Here is a 22356-nt window from a genome sequence, read left to right as displayed (position 1 = left end):
GGTGACTTGGGCCCCATCCACAGAGACTTGAATGCCACTGGCCTGCAGGTGGGGCCCAGGCGTCGGTATCAAGTATAAATCAAGGGCAGAAACATACGGTAAGAGAAATGTGAACTTGGGGTAAGTTGCTGGAGGATCTCTGCTAGGCTGTGTTCAAGGCTGTGAGCTTATACTACTGAGCCAGGAGAGCAGGGTAAGGAGATGAATAGAGAAATAGCCATGCGCCCATAGTCAGGCCCAGTTTGCCCTCATAACTGTCCCATTTGAGCTGTTGCTGCTTCCCATCCCCATTTAAAGGCGAAAGTCAATAGGGAAATAACCAAACATATCATAAAATAAAATAAGCTGAAAGAATACTCAATAAAAAGAAGTGGTGGAACAGTAAAAGCGGACAGCCGATGCAGTAAAATCTAGAAAAAAACCCAAACCAAACCAAAACTCAGACAGACAGAATCACCACCAAGGGCCAGGCAATAAAATGACAGCTAAGATGTACTGCTGCAGTTGGTGGGCACTGTCAGGTTTTGCCCCACACCGACGGGGAGGGAAGAGGATTGCTCACGTTCTATGGAGGAGGGAAACGAGGTCTGGGGAGATGAGGTAGTGACCGTAGCTGACAGCGCTGCAGGCCAGTGCTGGCCGGAAAGGGGTAAGGGCTCTGCTTTCCTCATGAGGAAATAGAGGTTAACTTGGCAACTTAGCCAGTTGGTCAGGGGAGGAGCAACTTTGAACTCACTTTTCATTGCTCTGGGTTTTCAAGGTAGTTTTCAGTGTGTGTGTGTGCGCGCACATGTGTGTGCTCTGTGTGTGTGAAATGTGTGAGCATGTGTGTACTCTCTGTGTGTATATGTTTGTGTGTGTGCATGTGTGTACTGTGTGTGTGTGCGCGCACATGTGTGTGTGTACTCTGTGTGTGTGTGTGTGTGTGTGCTTGGTGCGGGAGAATTGTCTGTATTCTGTCAATCATATTTTAAATAACCACTGATTGGCCAGGCAGGAAGTATAGGTGGGTCAACCAGATAGGAAGTAGAGGCGGGGCAATGAATACAGGAGTATTCTAGGAAGCAGGAAGCTCCCTCTGCAGTTCTGCCCAGACCACAAAAGAGGCAAGATGTAAGCTGCCCCGCAGAGAAAGGTACTGAGCCATGTGGCTAACATAGATAAGAATAATGGGTTAATATAAGCTACAAGAGTTAACAAGAAGCCTGAGCTAATGGACCAGTTTATAACCTGTGTGATTTTCTTTGGGACTTGCTAGCTGTGGGGTACTTGGCGGGACAGAAACCCCACAAGCCAGCCTTCATGTTACATGTGCTCACAGTGCATGCTCACAGTATGCATGTGGAGGTCTGAGGACAGCCTCAGGGGTTACTTTGAGACAGGGTCTCTTTGTTGCTTTTCCATCATCTGCAGCAGGCTCGTTGGCCTTAGAGCATCTGGGATTTCTCTGGTCCTACCTCCCATCACCTGTAGGAGTGCTGGGATTGTAGAGCCCTGTGCCACATCCGACTTTTAGGTGAATGCTGGGGATTTGAACTCAGATCCTGATGATTGTGGACAAGCATTTTAAACTACCAAACCATCTCTCCAGTCCTAGGTTTTAGGGTTTTAAACTTAAGTTCTGTACTTTTTCTGCTGAATAAATTTTTCAAGCCTGGATGCCTAGTGGAATCATCTGGCGAATGTGTAAAAAAATACCTGTTCAATTAGATATTTCTGTGAACAGTCAAAAAGGTGTCTGCAAAAATGCCCATAGTCACTAGTTATCAGGGAAGTGCAAGGTAAAATCACAATGGACCCATAATCAGGTTTGCTGCTCAACAGCAAACAAACGTTGGTAGTGTGGGGAAATGAGGACACACAGTACCATGCCTGGAGGATACTATGTTAATGGCAATGAGCCAGTCCAAATATATGAGATACCTAGAGAAATCAAAGTCATAGAGTCCAAGACTGGAACGGTGGGCACCAGGGCCAGCGGAGAGGCAAATTGCGAGCTGCCAGTTAATGGGCATTAAGACTCAGTCAAGCAAGATGAACAGGTCTAGCGGTCGTCTGTGCAGTTTGTATTGCACAGCAATGGTCAGTTCCGGCGGTCGGCTGTGCACGTTTGTACTGTGCAGTGATGCTGATCATTTATTGTGCACTTAAAACTTTAACGGGACAGGTGTCCTGTTTTAAGTATTCTCAAAGTCTTTAAAAAAATTGACTTACATGCCGGGTAGTGGTGGCACACACCTGAAATCCTAGCATTTGGGAAGGCCGAGGCAGGCGGATCTCTGTGAGTTCAAGGCCAGCCTGGTCTACAAGAGCTAGTTCCAGGACAGGCTCCAAAGCTACAGAGAAACCTTATCTCGAAAAAAAAAAAAACCCTAAAAAAAAACTGACTTATGGACTGAACAGATTGTATTTATATATTTAGGAATCTAATATAAACAATTAAATAAAGACACAAATTTGAGAGAGGACAAGAGGGGATATATGGGAGGAGTTTGAGGGACAAAGGAAAGAGGAAAATGATGGAACTATGTTTTAATTTCAAAAAAATTAAAAAAAATTCAAAAACTAAGTAAACTTAACTTGTCATTACAATTTAGCTACTGTGTTTATTTTGAGATATCTATCTATTTGTCTATGCATCTAGTTATCTATCTGTGATCATCTATCATAATTAAAAGAAAACACTGGTGGGACCAGGGAGGTGGCTCAATGGTTAAGAGCACTGGCTGCTCTTCCCACAGGGTCAGGCTTCCGTTCCCAGCACCACTGTCTGTAATTCCAGTCCAGGAGATCCCCCTCCTTCTTCTGGCCTCTGTGAGCACTTCATGCATGTGCTGTACAAACATACATGGAGGCAAAGCATCCACAAACATAAAATTCAAAAAAAAAAAAAAGGAAGGAAGGAAGAATGAAAGAAACATTGGTGCCCGTGATGGGATAAGTTCAGGGCTAATGCGCTTGATCTAGGCTGTGCCAGGAAGATGAGATAAACAGTACACATAGACACACTTGTAACTTTGCTGCGCTCTTCAGGCAGTTGCTGCTGTCTACTGGTCTAGCAGCCCTGAGTCCTAAGCCCTACATAAACACTTGTTAGGCTCTCCTAATTCCATGCTAGGTAGGGGTTATCACCTCCACTTGGGGTTGAGGAAAGAGAAGGCTTGAATGGCTTTCTCTGTGGGCTTTTCGGTGGTATTATTACCTGTGTAGGAGCTCAGGCCTGAAGCTATAGAAGCAGTGTTTGTTGATGCCCTACAGGCAGCTGCTCCCATGGGCGTCACAGGCTGTTTTGTTTCACTTCTCTACTCTTCAGGCTTAGGGACAGTAGTGTAACCTTGGCCCTGGGCCTGTGTACACTGAGCAGTTGTCATCTGGATAGGGGAGGGAGGCGATTTGTGGCTCAACATTAAGGAAGCGTTTTTTTGAAGGGAGTTCAGGGGTGGGATGAGCCACCTGGAGGCAGTGGGTTCACATAGCTGTATCTGGGAAAGCCATGTCTGTTGGGAGGGCAGAATCATCCCTTAAAGTACTCAGTGTGTGTGTGTTGTGTGTAAGCAGAGGTGGCCAGGAAGAGTTGTGATTGTATACCTCTAACCTGGGCAGGAGAGGCAGAGCAGCTGGTGTAGTGTTTAGCCACCATACCTGAAGTTCTAGGTTTCATCCTCAAGCATGGAATAAAACTGGCAGGGTGACATATGCCCATAATCCCAGCACTTGGGAAGAGGGGCGAAATCACAAGTCCAAAGTCATCCTTGGCTGGATAGTGAATTTGAGGTCAGACTAAATTACATGAGACCCTGTCTGATAAAACAAAAATAAAACAGAGAAATAGATGCCTCTAAAATGCTCCTGGACCTTGAACCTGGAAGGCACAGACAGTCTTTTCGAAGGAGTGAAGAAGCATGTTCTAGAAGATGAGCTCACAGAGACAGGGAGTTCTAGAAGGCCCTAGGTCAACCTGGAGTCTGCTTTCTCGACTGTTCTCTTCATGCCCAGTGCTGGGACACTGGCAGGATTGTAAGCGGTGTCCTGAGCTGAAGCAGAATTTTGAGCCACAGCCATTGCTGTCATTGTCACCACGGTTTCAGCTCTGGTAGGGATGACTCCTGATCTGTGAGTCCCTCTCTCTGAGTCCTGGTAGTGTTGACTAAAGGGACTTGGAAACAGCAAGGCAGTGGTCAGAGATGGAAGGAGAAAGGGAGGGAGGGATTCTGTTCTAGGACAGAGACTCAGCAGAAAGAGAGAGAGAGACAGAGCGGGGGGGGGAGGAGAAGTAGGAAGATGGAGGAAAGAGAGAAGAGGGAAGTAGAGGGAGAAGTAGAAGGGGAGGGAAGGAGGATGGGAGGGAGGAAGGGAGAAAGAAAGGCAGGGAAGTAGAGGGAGAAGGAGATGGGGAAGGAAGGAGGAAGTGGGGGGGAGGAGGGGAGAATGTGATTACGAGCTTTGGTTGGCAGGTCTGTGAGTTACCACCAGGTCTGTCTCCTTAAACCTGAGGACCTGCTGTGAACTGCTCTAGATACACATATCTTGAAGTCGCTTTACTACGAAAAATACTATGAAATCAAAAAATACTCCCTGGGTAGCAGTGAACTTGGTTTCCTCATCTATACATTGAGGATATTAATCCCAGCTCTTTGAATGGTTAAGAGGATTAGATGAGATTAAGTTAGAAAACATCCACAAAACACTTGGTCCTGCAGAGTTGAAGGACTCAGCAAAGTAATAATTTTCTCCCTCCCCATACTTTGAGAAGGGCTCACACTTTCTCTGTGACCATGACCTCGGTGTACTTGAGTTTAAGAAGTATCCATTGAACAGCCACTTCACACCAGCAACTCAGTTTGCCTCTCAGGATATGAAGATAAATAGGACCAGGCCATTGTTCTGTGGAAGTTCACCTTGGGGAACGGCAGCTGACATATTTTACAATCCCGTGTGGAGATAAAGTTACTCCGCTTGTCTAGGGAGATGGTGCCCGACAGGAAAGCCTGACTGGGGATTCACCTTGGATGTGTCTTATCTTGGAAGCATTGAGAGGAGCTGTCTGTGCAGAGGCACAGAGATATCCACAATGCTAGACAGTGGGCTTCACCCAAAGAGTGAACCATGTGGTATCACCAGAATGGAAGGTCGCGAGTGAGGGATGAACTGGCTTTACTGCGCCATGGAGGGGTCTCTGGGCCATGTTGGGAGCAGTGATGGGGGAGTTGTTGAAGAGCGAGAGGCTTTGCGTGTCGATCCATTCTAGCACATGTGATGTGTGTAGGAGGTCTGGAAGAGGTCTGTCACGAGCCTAAGAAAGCCAGGGGGGAAGATGGGGTGGTGGTTTGCACTTATGGAAAGACTGGCCTTGGAAGGAAGGTCAACAGGGTGTTGGCATTGATTGATTGGCTCTGGGTAGATGAAGGGCATAAGGTGGAGAAGTAAAGGACAACATCCACGTTTCTAGGATATTTGGGGGATCAGGTGCTCTATGACGGAGCAGAACAGAACGAAGAAGGGCAGAATTTGGTAGCAACATTATTTCTCTTCGGTGAGTTTAGTTTGAGGAGACTGTGGGGTATTGACAAAAGGTGTCCAGGGGTCAGCTCCTTCTCAGTTCTTAGGAAAGATGCCGTAGAAGGCCATGGCCCTGTGGTTGATGTCACACCAGGGGCATCCTAGGCCTTCCTGATGTGGAAGAGAGAAGGGTTCAAGATAGAAACGGCTGAAAAATGTCTCAGCACCTAAGACGGGAACAGATATGGGTTATGCAGTGGAGGAGGAGAAAATCACTGTGGGAGGAGGAAGCCTGGATGAAGGGAACATTGGAGGAACCAGCAAAACTCTGGTTTCAACAGGGAAGTGGTTGGCAGGTGAAATGTCCCCGAGGATGCCCGTGAGGCTAGCCAACAGAGCTGTCCTGTGGGTGGGGAGGGGAAGCTATGACTCCAGATTAGCAAACAGGGAGGAGAGAGTTGCAGTGGTGCATACTCAGGAGGCCAAAGTTGGAAGATCGTAAGTTGAAAGTCAGCCTGGGCAATTGGCAAGATTTTGTTTCGAAGGAAAATGGATGGGGTGGGGACCAAGGGACTGGTGATGTAGGACAGTGGCAGGGTACTTCCTTGGCATGCCAAAGACCTTGGGTCTGATCTCTAATACTAGGAAAGAGAAAAGGAAACAAAAAGAAAAGAAGACAAGACGAAGGGACAGGGAGACAGTGGTAATTTCTCAGAAATTTGGATGAGAAGAGAAGAAAAGAGGGGTCGGTACAGACAAGGATGAGAAACAAGCGGAGACATTTAGAAGCTGGGGCCCTAACCCGGGGCATCCGCACGGAATGAGAAAGAGCAGATAGAGATAGTGTCATGGGTACTGGGAGAGAAGGCATGCCTGACAGAGCGTGGCTGCGAAGGAAAGAATTGAGCTCAGAGCAAAGAGGGACGTGGGGAATGTACTACTGGACTCTGTCACGTGGAGAGCCAGTGGCCAAGAGAGGAGACAGCCCAACATCTCCAGGTGCTCCTTATGAGAATTCTGGGAGGCAGGGAATATTCATGAAGATCGGGGTTACATCAGAAATCACCATTTCCCCAGAGCTCGAGCCAGGCAGCCTGATGTTTTAATAATGATCTAGTGGTGGCCTCTTCTTATCTTTGAGGGCAAGCTGTTCCAGGCATGAAGGTCATGTCCTGAGAATGAGAAAGGAAACCAGGAATAAAGCAAGATGGTACCACCCGTACCGTCTTCCACAATGACCTTGTCCTTACTCCTGAGGACTGGTGACAGGGTGGGAGTCCCTGATGAGTTTGAAGGTGGGATGGGGCTGAGGCAGGAAGAGGAAAAAAATCCTGCCTTTCTTGGTATCGTAAGGGGTGAGGTCATCTGGGAGCTGAGACGTGGGATGCTCGAGGGCAGTAATGAGGGGTTTGAAGCCCTTTTGATGGAGCAGAGAGAAACATGATCAAAGACAAGCATCCGCATTGATGCTAGTCCACAACGGAAACAATGGCAAGGCTGTTCTTAATGCCAAGAGCATGTGTCTTTACACCCATTTTCTCTCTTATTCTTTCAACCATCTTCTGAGGCAAGTACTATTAATTCCCCTCCCCCCATCATATAGATGAAGAAAAAGAAGCTTGGAGAATATCCTAAGCTTAAGACATAGAAAGGAGCAGAGGTGGGCTTCAAACTCACGTGTGAAACGACACCCTTAATCACTTCGTCATCCTCCACATGTAGGGTGGGAGGTTGAAAAAAAAAGAATACCTTGTGTTTAATTTTTCAGTGAGAAGAGTGAGCACACAAAGCAGCAAGTTCCATTGTGGCATTTTTTATACACACTTAGGGGTGGTCCTCCCCATCTCTCCCATCTCCCTGTTTCCCCATTCCAGGTTAGATCCTTCCTCCATATATTCCATATATATTTCCTATATATTCCCATATATTCCTATATATTCCATATATTCCATATATATATAATCCATATATTCCCTATTCCATTTTCTTTTTAAAACAATTTAAACATTTTAAATTATGGGTGTGTGTGTGTGTGTGTGTGTGTGTGTGTGTGTGTGTGTGTCTATGTGTCTGTGAGTTCTGGTGCCTATGGAGACCTAAGGAGGGCATCCGATATTCCGGGGCTGGGGTTACAGTGACTGTGAATTTCTTGCTATGGATGCTGGGAACCAAATTCAGGCCCTCTACAAGAGCATTGCATTCACTGCTGCGCCATCTCTCCAGCCCCCATCCCATTCCACTTTAATAACACACAAAGCACACTTATTTTGGAGATTGTGTAAGTATGTTTTGACTGTGGGCAGAGTTCGAGGGAGATGGGGTAGATGTGTTTGGTGGTGTGGTCAGGGGGAGAGTTCAGCGGAAGGCTGCAGACGTGGGGAAGTGAGAACTGATGGTAAGATGAGGAGTAGCAAGGTCACAGAGGGGCAAAGACAGTGGCGTTGAAGGCCGTCGGGTCTGAGGAGGGGAAAGAACCACAAGGTTAAGGACCAGCAGTGGCCGATGTCCCCATCACATGGGAATCTGTCCACAGAGTCAAGTGACGAGAGTTGAGCACTTGGGATGGGTAAGTCTTAGGGAGCTTTTGCAAGGTGAGGATATAGAAGGGGTGGATGGTCAAGAGGGAGACCAGCGCTGCTCAGGAGCTGTGTGGGAGCTGTGCCTTCCACCTGAGAGGGCTCCATGATGTGACCTGAGGGACCTGATTCTGGGATGGGCTGGGAGGGAGATCCCTAGAGTGGGGCTTCAAGAACCTTGTCCAAGGCTTCAGGAGCATGTCTGGTGCCCCATCGGGGATGGAGCCTTGTCTTCTGTCTGCCCTTCCTCTCCTTCCCCAAAGTGCACTCAAACCCTGCCCTTCTTTTCTTCTTCCAAAGGGCAGCTGACTGGACCCTTGGCTGGTGAATTGTCTGCCATCCCACAGTTCAGCCCCCTCTACCTCCCACCACATGGAAACTAGGAGCCGGGCTCCCAGAAGACAGATGTGTCCACCAGGAATCACTTGGCTGGCCCTGGCCTATCTGCTCAGCTGCCTGCTTGCCTCCAGCAAGGCCAAGGTCTTCAGTCGTTGTGAGCTAGCCAAAGAGCTGCATAACTTCGGGCTGGATGGCTATCGCGGATATAACCTGGCTGATTGTGAGAACCCTTCTCCCTCCGCTCATTCCCTCCTCCCTCCGCTCATTCCCTCCTCCCTCCGCTCATTCCCAGAAGCCAACGAGGTGGACAGCACCCATCTTCTGAGTTAACCTCATCCTAAGCGATTAGAACCATCCCTGCTGCTAGCCAGGAAGTCAAAGGAACCAGCAGCTTTGTAGGTTACACTTTATCTTGATCATGAGGAACAAATACACCTGCTGAAACTTAGATGGTGAGCTGAGCAAACCAATAATATTGCCGACTAAAGGCACTTTCAGGAGACTGTAAAGCCCAGTCACATCTAGATTCATCTTATCTCTAGTCCTGCCCCCCTTTGTAGAGCTTGCTTGTGTCTTCCTAATCTTGCCTCTAAACGTTTAGCTCTTCTAAATCCATTCAACAAAGGCAGCCAACTTATATATATATATATATATATATATATATATATATATATATATATATATATATATATATTGCAGTGAGAGAGTAGGAAGATTGACAGTCCTGACCCTTGTTTTGAGGTAATTGTATGCCATTTTGGGGCAGTCACTTTGACCTCTGACCCTAAACTGATCCATCTGCAAAGTAGATGCGAGGAGACCTGTTGTTGGCTCCATGGCGTCGAGGGAGCCAGTGTTTAGAAATTTATCTGTGAACCCTTTGTCTGTGGTGGCCCAAGAACCTGATCTCAGAACTGTGTCTGCCCCTTTTAGGGGTCTGCCTTGCTTACTACACAAGTGGCTTCAATACAGCTGCTGTGGACCATGAAGCCGACGGAAGCACCAACAATGGCATTTTCCAGATCAACAGCCGGAAGTGGTGCAAGACTCTCACCCCGAGTGGCCCCAACATTTGCCAGCTTTACTGCACCGGTGGGCTAGCCTCTTTTTTGTAGTTTAATTTTCTTTCCTTGTCTTTGTCTCTGGGTAGAGATTCCCCCAGGAGATGGATAAGGGTCAAGTGGGGATGGAAGGCCTACTATGAATCCAATTTGGGGTCTAGGCTGAGAGATGGTCTTAGAGCTACAGGGATAGAGGGAAGATTGTGGGAGAGAGGGGTAGGGTAACATCTTCAGAGACAGGGGAGTGGTGTTTCCAGAGATGCAGAAGTGGGGTGTGTGTGTGTGTGTGTGTGTGTGTGTGTGTGTGTGTGTGAGAGAGAGAGAGAGAGAGAGAGAGAGAGAGAGAGAGAGAGCACCCCATTCTCTGCCCTCTCATTGTGTTTCTCCACTCCCACCCCAGATTTGTTAAACCAAGATCTCAAGGATTCTGTCATCTGTGTCATGAAGATAGTTCAAGAGCCGGAGGGTCTGGGCTACTGGTGAGTAACTCCCACTGGAATTGTGGGAGTTGTAGTCAGAACTGGAGGGTAACATCAGGAAACTGATGAGTATCCACTTTATCCTAGGCAACACATTTCTTTGACTTCATGAACCAAACCTCACAACTGGTGTTGAGAATTATGAGACTCCAGATAATTCCAGATGATACAACCAGGGAGGATAGCATTGGCAATCACATGACCACACATCTCAGTCCAAATTTTATATAAAAACTCAAGGTGTATAATAGACGGTAGATGAGGTTCTTTGCTTGGATCATGAGTAGGGCTCTGGCACCTTCCTCTTCCTGTTGTTTTTTCTTACCCTCTTCCAGAAACATGTCCTTTGAAGTCTCCTCACAATGGTGAGGTTGTCTGAGCATCGCACTGGGCTCTGACCTCGACGACTGGTTCAAAAACCTGTGTCAGATGCTTCACAGTTGTCCAAACTCTTTTGATGTGTGTTTCCCATGTCCGCTCTACTCTTGCTTATGAAGGAGAAACCAGAAGGGCAGGGAAGAATCTGGGAAAGGTGAACCTCTCCAGGGGTGGGGAACACCCAGACCATGGACAGATGTAGCAGCTGATGAGGCCAGGGAAAGAACATTAGGAGACCTTGGAGCAGAAGAAAGGAGGAGAAATGAAGATGGGGAAGGGTTGGGGGATCTGTTGGATGCTCTTGTAGGAATCTAGGTGAGATACAGGATTTGAAGAGGGACAGGTGCACCAGGAATGGATACGAGAGAGAGAGAGAGAGAGAGAGAGAGAGAGAGAGAGAGAGAGAGAAGGGGTGGGAAGGGATTCAGGAGTAGGTGACCTAATAGAAAGAGGAAACACTGTAAATGACTGAATCTTTTTGTTTTTGTTTTTTTTTGTTTTTTTTTTTTTTTTTTTTTTTTTTTTTTTTTTTTTTTTTTTTTTTTTTTTTTTTTTTAAGATGGGCTTTCTCTGTGTAGCTTTGGAGCCTGTCCTGGAACTTGCTGTGTAGTCCGGGCTGGCCTCGAACTCACAGAGGTCCACCCGCCTCTGCCTCCCTAGTGCTAGGATTAAAGGCGTGTGCCACCACCGCTTGGCAAATGACTGAATCTTGAGATATTCCAGAAACATTGCTTGAAACGAACACTGCTTTGTTGGTCTGAGAATAGTTGAAACACTAAGAAGTGAGTTTGGAGTAAGGCCAGCTTTGTAGGACACAGAGCATGTTTATAAAACCAGGAAGGGACAAGGCCAGCTCAGGTGTGTTATTCCAAGAGCTTGCAGCCTTGGTAGCATTACTGCAGAGTTGAAGACCTTGTCCTAATAGGTGAAACCAAAAAACGCCTCTGTCACACACTTGGAGTAAATTCCTGGCATGGGTGACTCTTGAGTGTCTGAGGCTAATTGGAGAAAGTGGGTCCAGAAGGTCCAGAGCTGTCCATTCCTGTCCACTCCCATGCACTGGGGATGCAAGGCTGTCCATTCCTGTCCACTCCCATGCAGCACTGGGGATGCATGGCTGTCCATTCTTTTCCACTCCCATACACTGGGGATGCAAGGCTGTCCATTTCTGTTCACTCCCATGCAGCACTGGGGATGCAAGGCTGTTTATTCCTGTCCACTCCCATGCACTGGGGATGCAAGGCTGTCCATGTCTGTCCACTCACATGTAGCACTGGAGATGCATGGCTGTCCATTCCTGTCTACTCCCATGCACTGGGGATGCAGGTATGCAAGGTCCAAGTAGGTGCTGAGCTTCAGAGATAGCTGAGACCTGTCTGTGTCCTCAAATATCTTATAGTCTAGTGCAATAGAAAGTCAACCTGTCTTGATTGACAGTTGTTTAGTAGCCTTTCCGATGCACTATAGATCATTGGACTCTTTGACACTGACATCACAATGGACACTAGTTTTCACACCTTGGGATTCCAGAGAACTTTGTACTCTAGGACCCTATGTTCTTTCTTATCTTCTTCAAGATAGCAGATGTGATAGGACTGGGAAGACAGGTAAGCCCATGAGAATTGCTTGTCACGCAAGAGTGAAGACCCGAGTTGGGTCCCTAGAACATATGTTTAAAATCTGGTCATCTGGCATTTGTAATCCCATCCTAGGGAGGTAGAGACAGATTTTTGAGGCTCACTGGCCAACCAGCCTAGCTTAATTAGTAAGTTAGTTCCAGGTTCAGTGAGAGATCCTGTCTCTAAAAAGACAAGGTGAATACTTCCTGAGAAATGACACTCAAGGTTGACATCAAGCCTAACACCACACACACACACACACACACACACACACACACACACACACAGAGAGAGAGAGAGAGAGAGAGAGAGAGAGAGAGAGAGAGAGAGAAAGAGGGAGGAGGGAGGAATGGTCCCAAAAGAGGAGCATAGTAGTCAACCATGGAAAGACCTAGACTGGCAATCAAGACACGCTGAGTGTGCATGCAGCCATGTACCCTGGGTGGATAAATTTACATCACAGCCCGAGTTTTTCCTTAGGAAAAGAGGGGAGAGAATATTGACCCAATCTACCTCTAGGTCAGCTGGCGACGGGAGGAAAGAAGTTATAAGTGGGTGAAGGGTACGGTGGTATGTAGACTGTGAAAGGCTGCACACATACACGGTGGTCTCACTGTCCTCAGAAGCGCTTGGGTGTAGGCAAGGAGTTTTGCACCTAGGCTACAGATTCCAGCTCCCAGCCCTTTGACGAGGACACAGGTAAGTTTGAGCATACTAGTTTGTATCTTCAATGGTAAAATAAGGCAACTAGATACTGACTTCTAACAGCTGTTCTCTTTCTGAAAAACCACCTCCTCCAGGTTAGCTCAGCTTATTTGTTGCTTCCCATCCTCCTAGACCCTTGCTTAGCCTAAGCAATCTTGCTTCTCTTCAGTTTAGAGTCCAGTACCTTTCCTACTCTCTGAATAGCACCAAGGGATGATGTTAATGTGGATTGTGTGGGGGGGGGGTAGAAGAGACAGGGTTTCTTCATGTAGCTGTGGTGGTCTAGGCTGGCCGTGTGTGTAGGGGGGGGGTTAGAGACAGGGTTTCTCCGCATAGCTGTGGTGGTCTAGGCTGGCCGTGTGTGTATGGGGGGGTTAGAGACAGGGTTTCTCTGCTTAGCTGTGGTGGTCTAGACTGGCCTCAAGCACACAGAGCCTGCCTCTGCCTCCTGATCCGTGGGATTAACAGTGTGCACCACCACCACCTGGCTGCTAATGTGGATTCTTTTCCTCCTTGTTTTCTACCCACAGGGAGGCCTGGAGGCATCACTGCCAGGGCAAGGACCTCAGTGACTGGGTGGATGGCTGTGAATTCTAAGATCCTCTCTGGATGGACCAAGCCACACACCGCTGGCTGGGAAGTGTGGTTTTGTTCCTGACACAGGCTTGGGAAGACAAGCCAGCTAATAAAACTCTAATTTGATGTAAGATGTTTCCCAGATTTCTGCAGGCCTGCAGGCACCCAGCTGGAGCCAGAGCCTCCTCTTGTCTCAGCTCACATGCTCACCTGGGCTTGGTTTCAGGTGGACTCCAAAATGCCCATCACGAAAGGGGATGAGGTCAGTACCTACCTTCCCCATATCTGACAGAGTTTGGGTTTAGAGTCACCGTATTTAGCAAAAGCCAAACCAGAGCAAAAATCGGGTTAATTTGGACTTAGTTAAATTTGGATATTAGCTACACAAGTAACTTTAACGTGCATGTATGATTCAAATATTGTATAACTCATACTAATATTGAAGAACCTACTTGTGTATATGAAATTCAAATTTAATTGAGAGCTTCTGTGTTTTTACCTGGCAAACCTAGAAAAGACTGGTATTGGGAACCCCTGGCATATTTGGAAGATCCTTGGAGCCACTTGCTTTCTGCAGTTCTGGTTGCAGATGTAGCCACCATGCCTTAACTCTTACTCTGGTATCTTCTCACATCCCATGGTCATGAGGTGATGCAGGTGAAGAGCCACAGGGGTGTGTCCCGTCCAGTCCAGTGTTCTGTCCACTGTCGTCATCATAGGTGTCATTGTTGTGCGGTGTGTGTGTGTGTGTGTGTGTGTGTGTGTGTGTGTGTTGCTTTATTGGTCACCTTGCTCTTTAGTGCCCTCTAGAGGCATGAGATTCAAGTGACACTGTTAATACTGGTCACTTCTTGTAAGAGAAAATCTTAAGGCTCTGCCTGCCCTTAGGAGGCTGGAAGATGGAGTGGAGTTTGCCAGTGGGTTTAGAGGGCAGCACAATGCGGAGTGCTTTTTCCAGTATGTGGGAAGTTCTGAGGAAGGCAGCACTGCCCTCACTGACAGGGACCTGTCTCAGGTTACCAGGGACATCTGTATTTAAAGGAGCAAGGCAGGCAGTCTTGAGATGGCTAGAATAGCAGTTCTCATAGTTAGGGCTGCTATTGTGAGGAAGAACAACCAAAAGCAATTTGGGGAGGGAATGGTTTATTGGGCTTACACTTCCTTATCATGGTTCATCACTGAAGGAAGTCAGGACAGGAACTCAGGCAAGGCAGGAGCTGATGTGGTGGCCATGGATGGGGTGATGTTTACAGGCTTGCTCTTCACGGCTTGCTCAGCCTGCTTTCTTATAGAACCCAGTACCACTGTCCTACCCACAATGGGCTCGGACCTCCCACATCCATCACTAATTAAAAAAAAATGCTCTACAGGCTTGCCCACAGCCCAGTCTCAAGGAGGCATTTTCTCAGCTGGGATTCCCTCCTTCCAGGTAATTCTAGTCTGTGTCAAGTTGACATGACATTAGTCAGTACCGCAGTAGAGGCGATGGGAGGATGACGTGTAAGGAGAGTGAGTCTTGAGTTTAGACTGTAGCATCCTCTACAAGGGTTTTCACTGGATTCCGTGTAAACTGTAAGTTGAGGCATGGTTGGTGGCTCCTAGGGGGATGTCACCCAATGTTCCCTTCCCCTAAACTGCTGACAAATACTGGAGGAGTGGCTGAGAACCTACGATTGATGAAATAGATCTGTTTCCATTTACGACTGGACTGGTCAATGATTGATAAACCAAGGGAGCTGTTTATCCAAGTGGACAGTGATAAAACATCTTGCTAAGAGGTGACATTGATGACTAATAGATCTATTAAATCACACAAATACCCTGTGCTGACCATGTGCCATGCATTATCTGATTTATACCTGGGGACAATAATAATGATGTGGGTACCACTATCCTCTCATTCTGTAGATAAGGACACAGATTCAGGGAAGGACATTTTGTACCCAAGTCAGTCTGACCTCCTGAGTGTATTCAGTCATCATACATGGATAAGGGGCTGATGCTCAGAGATCCAGGGCTCCTCTATGTTGAATGCTATAGCTTCAGATGCCTGTACCTGTATTCCCTGATAGCTCTAGTGGGCCTCATTCAGTTAGTCTGGGAAGAGAGTCCAGGAATGGGTGAAATAAAGCTCCTGGAAGTGAGGGGAGAATTGTTAAAAGGATGTGGTGTAACATGAGGGTCGGGCTTGTTGGGGTTTCTGTCCCGTCCAGTCTCCCAGCTGTTTAGTCCCAGAGAAAAATCACACAGAGAGTCTGCATTAATTATAAACTGATTGGCCCATTAGCTCCAGCTTCTTATTAGCTCTTGTAGCTTATATTAACCCATTGTTCTTATCTATGTTAGCCACATGGCTCAGTACCTTTTTCAGCAGGGTAGGTCACATCTTGCTTCTTAGGTGGCTGAGCCAGGACTGTGGAAAGGGAGCTTCCTGCTTCCCAGGAATTCTCCTATTCTCATCACCCTACCTCTACTTCCTGTCTGGCCAATCAGCGTTTATTTAAAACATGATTGACAGAATATAGACAATTCTCCCGCACCAATGTGGAGACTGCTATCATGACCTCAGGCCTCTCACGGTAAGGTTGAGCAGTGTCAGGTCTGGGAAAGGGGACCCTGGAGGCTCGGGCTAGGGTGTTGACTGGGGACAGGTGGAGATGGAGAAGGCATAACGAGGAGAGAGTGCTCTGATCAAAGTTATGAAGGCCTGGCTTATGGCGAGGGTTGGCAGTGCACAAGCTCACCTAGGAGCAGAGATTAGAGGAGCACTGGGTCCCAAACCCAGTGCCTAAGAGAGTGTTCAGGTCTGTTAGGTACCCTGGTTATAATGTGGGGCTTCCCCATTTCCTGACTGCTCGCCCCTATAGTCTTCTGCTCATGAAAACTTGTCTACTTGATCTTTTGTTGTATGTGTGCATCTCTCTCCCGTGTGTGTGTGTGTGTGTGTGTGTGTGTGTGTGTGCGTGCACACACCTGTATGTGTGTGAAGGTACATGTGGAGGTCAGAAGTTAACCTTGGGGGTGCTCCTCAGACACTGTTTTCTTTTCCTTCCTTCCTTCCTCCCTTCCTTCCATCCTTCCTTCCCTCCTTCTTTACTTCTTTTCTTTCTTTTGCTTTTCTTTTCTTTCTTTCCTCCTCCTCCTCCTTCTCCTCCTCCTCCTCCTTCTCCTCCTCCTCTTCCTCCTCCTCCTCCTCCTCCTTCTTCTTCTTCTTCTTCTTTTTTGCAACAGGGTCTCTTACTGGCCTGGAACTCATGGGCTGGTCATTGGGCTCCAGGGATCTTCCTGTCTCTTCTTCTCCAGCATTAGGGTTACAGATATGTACCCCTGTGACCGACTTTTTTGTTTGTTTGTTTGTTTTGTAAATGTGGGTTCTGGAGATTAAATGTGGTCCTTATGCTTGTGTGGTAGGCATTTCTCAGCCTCTGATCTCAAAAGCTCTGGAAACTGTCCTACCTTCTACCCACACTCAGATGTGATCAACCAAGCCCTCCTCTCTCCACTGGGGCAGATGTAATGGCTTCTGAAAGTGTCCCTGCCTTTCACCTTGTTTCCTGCCCCTGCCCCTCCTCCCACTGCTCTCTCTTCTCTTGTCGCGGGTTCTGAGCACAGTGTCTTTTCTCACGCTCAGCTTGAAACCCAAGCTGTTTCTTGGTATAGGAGGACTCAGCTTGCCAGTCCAGAGCCATCTCAACTCCTTTGAACTTCTGCTCCAACGCAGGGATTCTCAACCTGTGGGTCCCGACCCCTATAGGGACGAACGGCCCTTTTACTGGAGTCACATATCAGATATCCTGCATATCAGTTATTTACATTATGACTCATAAAAGTAGCAAAATTACAATTATGAAGTAGTGACAAAAATAATTTTACGGCAGTGTGTGTGTGTGTGTGTGTGTGTGTGACCACAGCATGGGGAATTAGAATGAAGGGTCACAGCATTTGGGAGGTTGAGAACCACTGATCTAATGGCGGTGAGTCCTGGCAATTAGTTCCTGAGATCAGCCCTCTTTCTCACTCCTTCCTTATTGTTCTTCAGACTCTCACTCACTCTGCTTTGGGTGCAACAAGCTACAGGACTTCATCCGCTCCCAGGCAGGTCATCTCATTAGAGTTTTCAGTGACAAGTTCTTTCTTTAGTCAGAACTTAACTTAATCTCCCCTCCTCAGAGTAACTCTCTGATAACCAGAGCGGAAGGAGGCCCCTCACGATCCCTTGTCACCACCTTACCAATCCCACTATCAACAGTGATTTCTTGCATATCTGAAAATACCCACAGATGCCCACAGACCCCACTCACAGACACAGACCCCACTCACAGACATGCACATAGAAACACATACAGACATACTTCCAGTTTCTTCTACTAGATCGCAAGCACCATGAGGGCAGGAACTTTGTGCATTTCTTTTGTCTCCAGCATTTAGAACAGTCCAGCAGAGGACTCAACAAATGGGTGAGCCTGTTGAAGGCCCAGCTGGTGTGCGAATGAATGACTGGTAGGCACTCAGTTGTTGTTTGCTGAAGGAGAGAATGAATGGGTCCTGACACCTTTCATAAAGGTGATTCATTCAACGGTGTTGCTAAGAACTACCTGTGTGCCAGGCCTCTCCTTTCCTCCCAGTGGATATCACGTCTCCTGAGCCATCTTGGGGAGTCTCCCTGCCTCTCCAGATCACTCTAACTACTCTTTATCTGAGTCAGACCCTCTGCCTGCTCAGCCATATCTGTTAGCTGAAAGAACCCAGCATGATCTGGCCAGAGTTGGAGCAATGGGTGTCCACTCTAGTCAGCAATCTGGCCTTGGAAAAGTGATACCTGGCAGTTCTGCATTCCTTTCGGTCCAGAGTGCTAACGAAGCTCACTCTGAATGCGCAGGTAGCAAAGTGACCATCACATTGATTGGCACAGTCAGGTTCAAGAAATTACTCCTCGTGTGCTTTCCTGAGCTCTGGGTGTACTGGGCTCCAGCTCCGGGGTGGGCGGGCAGTAGGTGCCCCAGGCCCTACCTACCTGGAAACCAGAACTATATTCTTTTCACTATTTGCTGAGAAGGAGAGATGCTGTGGTACAAGGGTCTGTACACTGTCACTCGTATGACTTTTAATAAAACGCTGATTGGTCAGTGACCAGGCAGGAAGTACAGACAGGGCAACAGCGACCAGGCAGGAAATAGAGGCATGGGCAACAGCGACCAGACAGGAAGTAGACACGTGGCAATGAATATTATGGGAAAAGGAAAGTTTCAGTCTGTAGCCATCAGCCAGACACAGAGCAAGCAAGATGTGACTGCCTTGCCAAAAAAGGTACCAAGCCACGTGGCTAACACAGACAAAAATTATGGGCTAATATATGTTATAAGAGTTAATAAGAAGCTTGAGCTAATAGGCTAATCAGTTTATAATTAATGTAGTCCTCTGTGTGTTTCTTTGTGACTAAATAGATGTGGGACTTGGTGGGACAGAACACCTCAGTCAACAGAGAGAGAGGAGAGGGTGTGAAGAAAGGGAGGGAAAGGAGCAGGAAAAAGGGATGGGTTTCTGTGGAGCGAGGAAAGAGTGTCAAACTTGACAGGTGTCCCCATTCCATACTAGAATGGCTCACATTTGAAGCAGGATTTTCTTTGTCATTAGCCAAAGTGTGGAGCAATGCTCTGGGGAAGACCAGCTAGCTGTATGTGGAGGTCAGGAGGCAGAAGCTGCTGGTGGCTCTAGTAGGCTTTGCCGATGTCCTCCTCTTGCTGAGGTCACTGTGCTCTGCTGTGCAATACAGTGCCCTCTGAACACTCTGGGATGCGGAAGGTGACCGCTACCCAGACAGAACTCAGCGTTTCCTGAGATCTGTGAGTGGTGTGTGCTTTTTGTTATTATTTTTTTAAGAGAAAAGTTACATGAAGTTGAATTGGTAGTAGGGATGCTTTGAGACTAGTTGGGGGAGGGCAAAGAACATGATAAAAATATATTGTATGAAAAACTAAGAAAGAATGATGTTTTCCTACTGTCGGAACCCTCCAGGACCTGGCACAGTACCTGAAACATAGAGGGCCCACAGAAAATGCTTACGAGGTGATGAACTCAGAATAGAGATGCCAGTTGCCTATTCATCGTGTCGAGGCTAGTTGAGCTGGGTATGACTTGGTGCCCAGCAATGATTCTGTATTAGTTTTGTTTTAAGTTGGGTATAATTCTGTTTGAAAAGAAACCAGGAAAGTTGGAATTATTTTAAAGACAAATGGCTTGCTGTGGGAGCTCCTTCTGCTCCTTCAGCCAATAGCCACTGAGATACCAGCCCACTGGGGCATGGTCTCTCTCTCTCTCTCTCTCTCTCTCTCTCTCTGTCTCTCTCTCTCTTTAAAAAAGCAGCAGCAACCCTCCACTAGCTCTCTTGCTTCTGACTCCTCTTCTGGCCGTGACTCCTTTTCTGATTGTGCAGAGGACTGTTGTCTGGGATGGTGATCTGTGAGTTTTTTCCCCCTTTAAATAAATAACCATTCTGTTAATCATAATTCCAAACTGGTGTGGGATTGTTTGTGACTTATGCCTTCAATGGCTCACAATGGTGGTAAGCTGGGCAAATGAATGTGGCACAGAGAATGTCAGTGTGTAGACATCCAAATCCCACCTCCCAGCACCACTCATGGCATTCGTTCTCAGGGTGTGGAATTTTCTATGAATAGTCACACAAGTTTCGCATTCTGTGCTGGCTAGTTTTGTGTCAACCTGACACAGGCTAGAGCTACCAGAGAAGACAGAACCACAATTGAGGAAATGCCCCCATAAAATTGGCCTTTTGGCAAGTCTGTGAGAGTATTATCCTGATTAATGATTGATGGGGGAGGAGCCCATAGGGGCCAGTGCCATTCCTGGGCTGGTGGTCCTGAGTCCTATTAGAAAGCAGACTGAACAAGCCATGAAGCCCAAACCAGTAAGCAGTATTTCTCCACAGTCTCTGCACCAGCTCCTGCCTCCAGGGTCCTGCCTTGCCTTTCTTTACGATGGACTGGGACTGGGACATGCAAGGTGAAATAAACCCTCTTCTACACAAGTTGCTTTAGGTCATGATGTCTTACCACAGAACTTGAAACTCTAATAAGACGGGATCCTTGCTTAAAAAAAAGCAAACGAAATCCAACAGCAAGGGCACAACAAGTTTCAGTGGCCATCCAAGAACATCACGTTCTTGCTTCCCTACTCCTCTAGCATCCAGGCTGTGAGCACATCTGTAAAGCAGGTGCTACAGTTGCTGTTCATGTATTCGGGTCTCTCCAGCCCTTAGCATCACCACATGCATAAATTGATTTTATAAAATCCCATTTCTGAGTTTTCCTGTGCGTGTTCATTTTCTGCTCACTCATTCGCGATGCCATCTGTGAGAACAGGCTCCATTCACAAACTGCAGCAGGAGTCAAAGGGTTAAAAAAAATTAAGGAGGAAAAAAAATTAAAATTGATCAAACCCTATCCTTTGTTTTCCCTTCCGCAAATTGGAAAACAACCGTCATTATGCCATTTGGGGAGAAGAAACATCAGTCCCTTTTTTGTGTGCTGGTGTGGGCTCTTGTGGAAATCAGTCAGCACTTTCTAGGTGACGGGCAGCATCTGTGGAGCCACAGAGGGCCACAGATGGGTTCCAAGGCTTATGCCATGAGCCCAGGCTCATGGCTATGAAAATCTTTCCTGGGGGGAGAATTCATAGCTTTCACTTTATTCTAAAACGAGACAGCCATTCAAACAAGATTAAGAATCAACACGCTTCAAGAAGCAAAAAGAAAAAAACCATGGAAAAAGTATCTTATGTACTTGCGTGCACATGTGTGTGCACGTGCGTGCATTATGTTCATTTCTCCCTTTCATGTCTCTGTTTGGGGTCCCTTACTTGGGTCCAGTCTCCTAAACTCTGCCTATTCTAACCTGGACCTGGCTTATACCTCATTTCATGCCCCTTCAATTGGAACCCGGATCTACCTCTATGTTGTTTGTGTTTCCATTCAGACTATAAACTTCATGAGGGTAAAAGCCTGGTACACAGCAGTAGAGGTGAATGAATGGTGAGCCTGTGTTCTTCATGTTTTGGCTCTTGGCCTCTTGTTTGTCTTCCTGTTCCTCCACTTGCTCCATGCATGATGGGGACTGCCCCCATTGTATGTGGATCGGGATTGCTGAACTCTCCTGCAGAAGGATTTCTTTGATCTCTCTGAAGTCCCTTTCTTCTCTCTAACTGAGGAATTCAGTCACTGGGGCTGACAGAGTCCCTTGGCTGCACATTTCAGGAGTCTGTGAAGGACGAGGTCACCAGGCTTTTTCTTGGACCTCTCTGTTCAGATGGGCTGAGCCCAGCTTCCTGGAAGGAGCATATCACCTGGCAAGCTCACACCTGTGGGTGGCAGGATCCCATTGCCACCCCTAGCTTACTAGGAGCGGGACCCTCGGGGGACTCTAGTCTCTCATCCGTGATTGTCACACTAGAAGCTACTCTCTAGGCATGCTCACAGTTAAAACAGCCACAAAAATAGCTTCAATCTGGAGAGAGGAAAATAAAATAACTCTGGTGTCTTTGCCAAAAACAACAAAGCCACAGCCTGTGCGCAGCCAGCGCGGTCCCTGGCACAGCTTGGATGCACACAGAAGGACTCATTCCTTTTGCTTCACTGACTGCAGCCGCCTCCTGGACTCTATCTGCGAAGCTGCGGGCCACTCATCAATCAACTTATCTCAGCCTCTAAGGCCCCTGAGAATCCAGCCTTGAGATGTGGCCACGGGACTGTTCTCAACTTCAAGTCTTTATGTCGTTTTCAGTGATCCCTTTGACTGTGACATTGCTTGAGTGTCCTCTGCACACCCGACTCTCCCTGATGATCACTCAGAAAACATCTGTATATACATTTCTTAGGATGCTTGTTTGAAATGACAGCAATATAAACACCTTGTCACTTACTGGAATTTAGACTATCTTTTGTTAACAATTGATTGATACCTGAATTGCTTTGTTCTTCTGAATTTTATATATGTGTGTGCCTATACCCACACACACCCACACGTATGTATATAAACATTTAAATAGGTTAAGTACATAGACTTACCCTAAACGGAATGAAGTTAGAACCCCTGAATCGGAAGGACTACAT

General features: G+C 47.2%; 1 protein-coding gene across 3 annotated transcripts; it reads left to right on the top strand.

The window, feature by feature from the left end:
- Positions 1–1039: 1039 nt before the first annotated feature.
- Positions 1040–13363, top strand: Spaca3 (sperm acrosome associated 3). Of its 3 annotated transcripts, none has more exons than XM_087909542.1 (5): positions 1040–1135; positions 8376–8634; positions 9348–9506; positions 9876–9954; positions 13187–13363. In XM_087909542.1, exons 2-5 carry the CDS (start codon positions 8448–8450, stop codon positions 13251–13253), a joined length of 492 nt encoding a protein of 163 aa, XP_087765668.1. In that variant the 5' UTR covers positions 1040–1135; positions 8376–8447; the 3' UTR covers positions 13254–13363. The 3 variants fall into 3 exon arrangements, with proteins under 3 accessions (XP_087765668.1, XP_087765666.1, XP_087765667.1); XM_087909540.1 differs by lacking the exon at positions 1040–1135 and adding an exon at positions 3940–4093; XM_087909541.1 differs by lacking the exon at positions 1040–1135 and adding an exon at positions 3941–4113.
- Positions 13364–22356: the final 8993 nt, after the last annotated feature.

Source organism: Myodes glareolus, chromosome 9 (genome assembly GCF_982192425.1).
Source record: "Myodes glareolus chromosome 9, mMyoGla1.1, whole genome shotgun sequence".
Lineage (NCBI taxonomy): Eukaryota > Metazoa > Chordata > Mammalia > Rodentia > Cricetidae > Myodes > Myodes glareolus.
This window is presented reverse-complemented; position numbering and strand designations above follow the sequence as displayed.

What these genes read in the sequence shown, in the direction of transcription:
- Spaca3 (XM_087909542.1), top strand. Translation starts at nt 8,448, where the DNA reads ATGGAAACTAGGAGCCGGGCTCCCAGAAGACAGATGTGTCCACCAGGA. An exon ending in CGGATATAACCTGGCTGATT is followed by an intron (nt 8,635 to 9,347) that starts GTGAGAACCCTT and finishes TGCCCCTTTTAG; the next exon opens with GGGTCTGCCTTGCTTACTAC. An exon ending in TTGCCAGCTTTACTGCACCG is followed by an intron (nt 9,507 to 9,875) that starts GTGGGCTAGCCT and finishes CTCCCACCCCAG; the next exon opens with ATTTGTTAAACCAAGATCTC.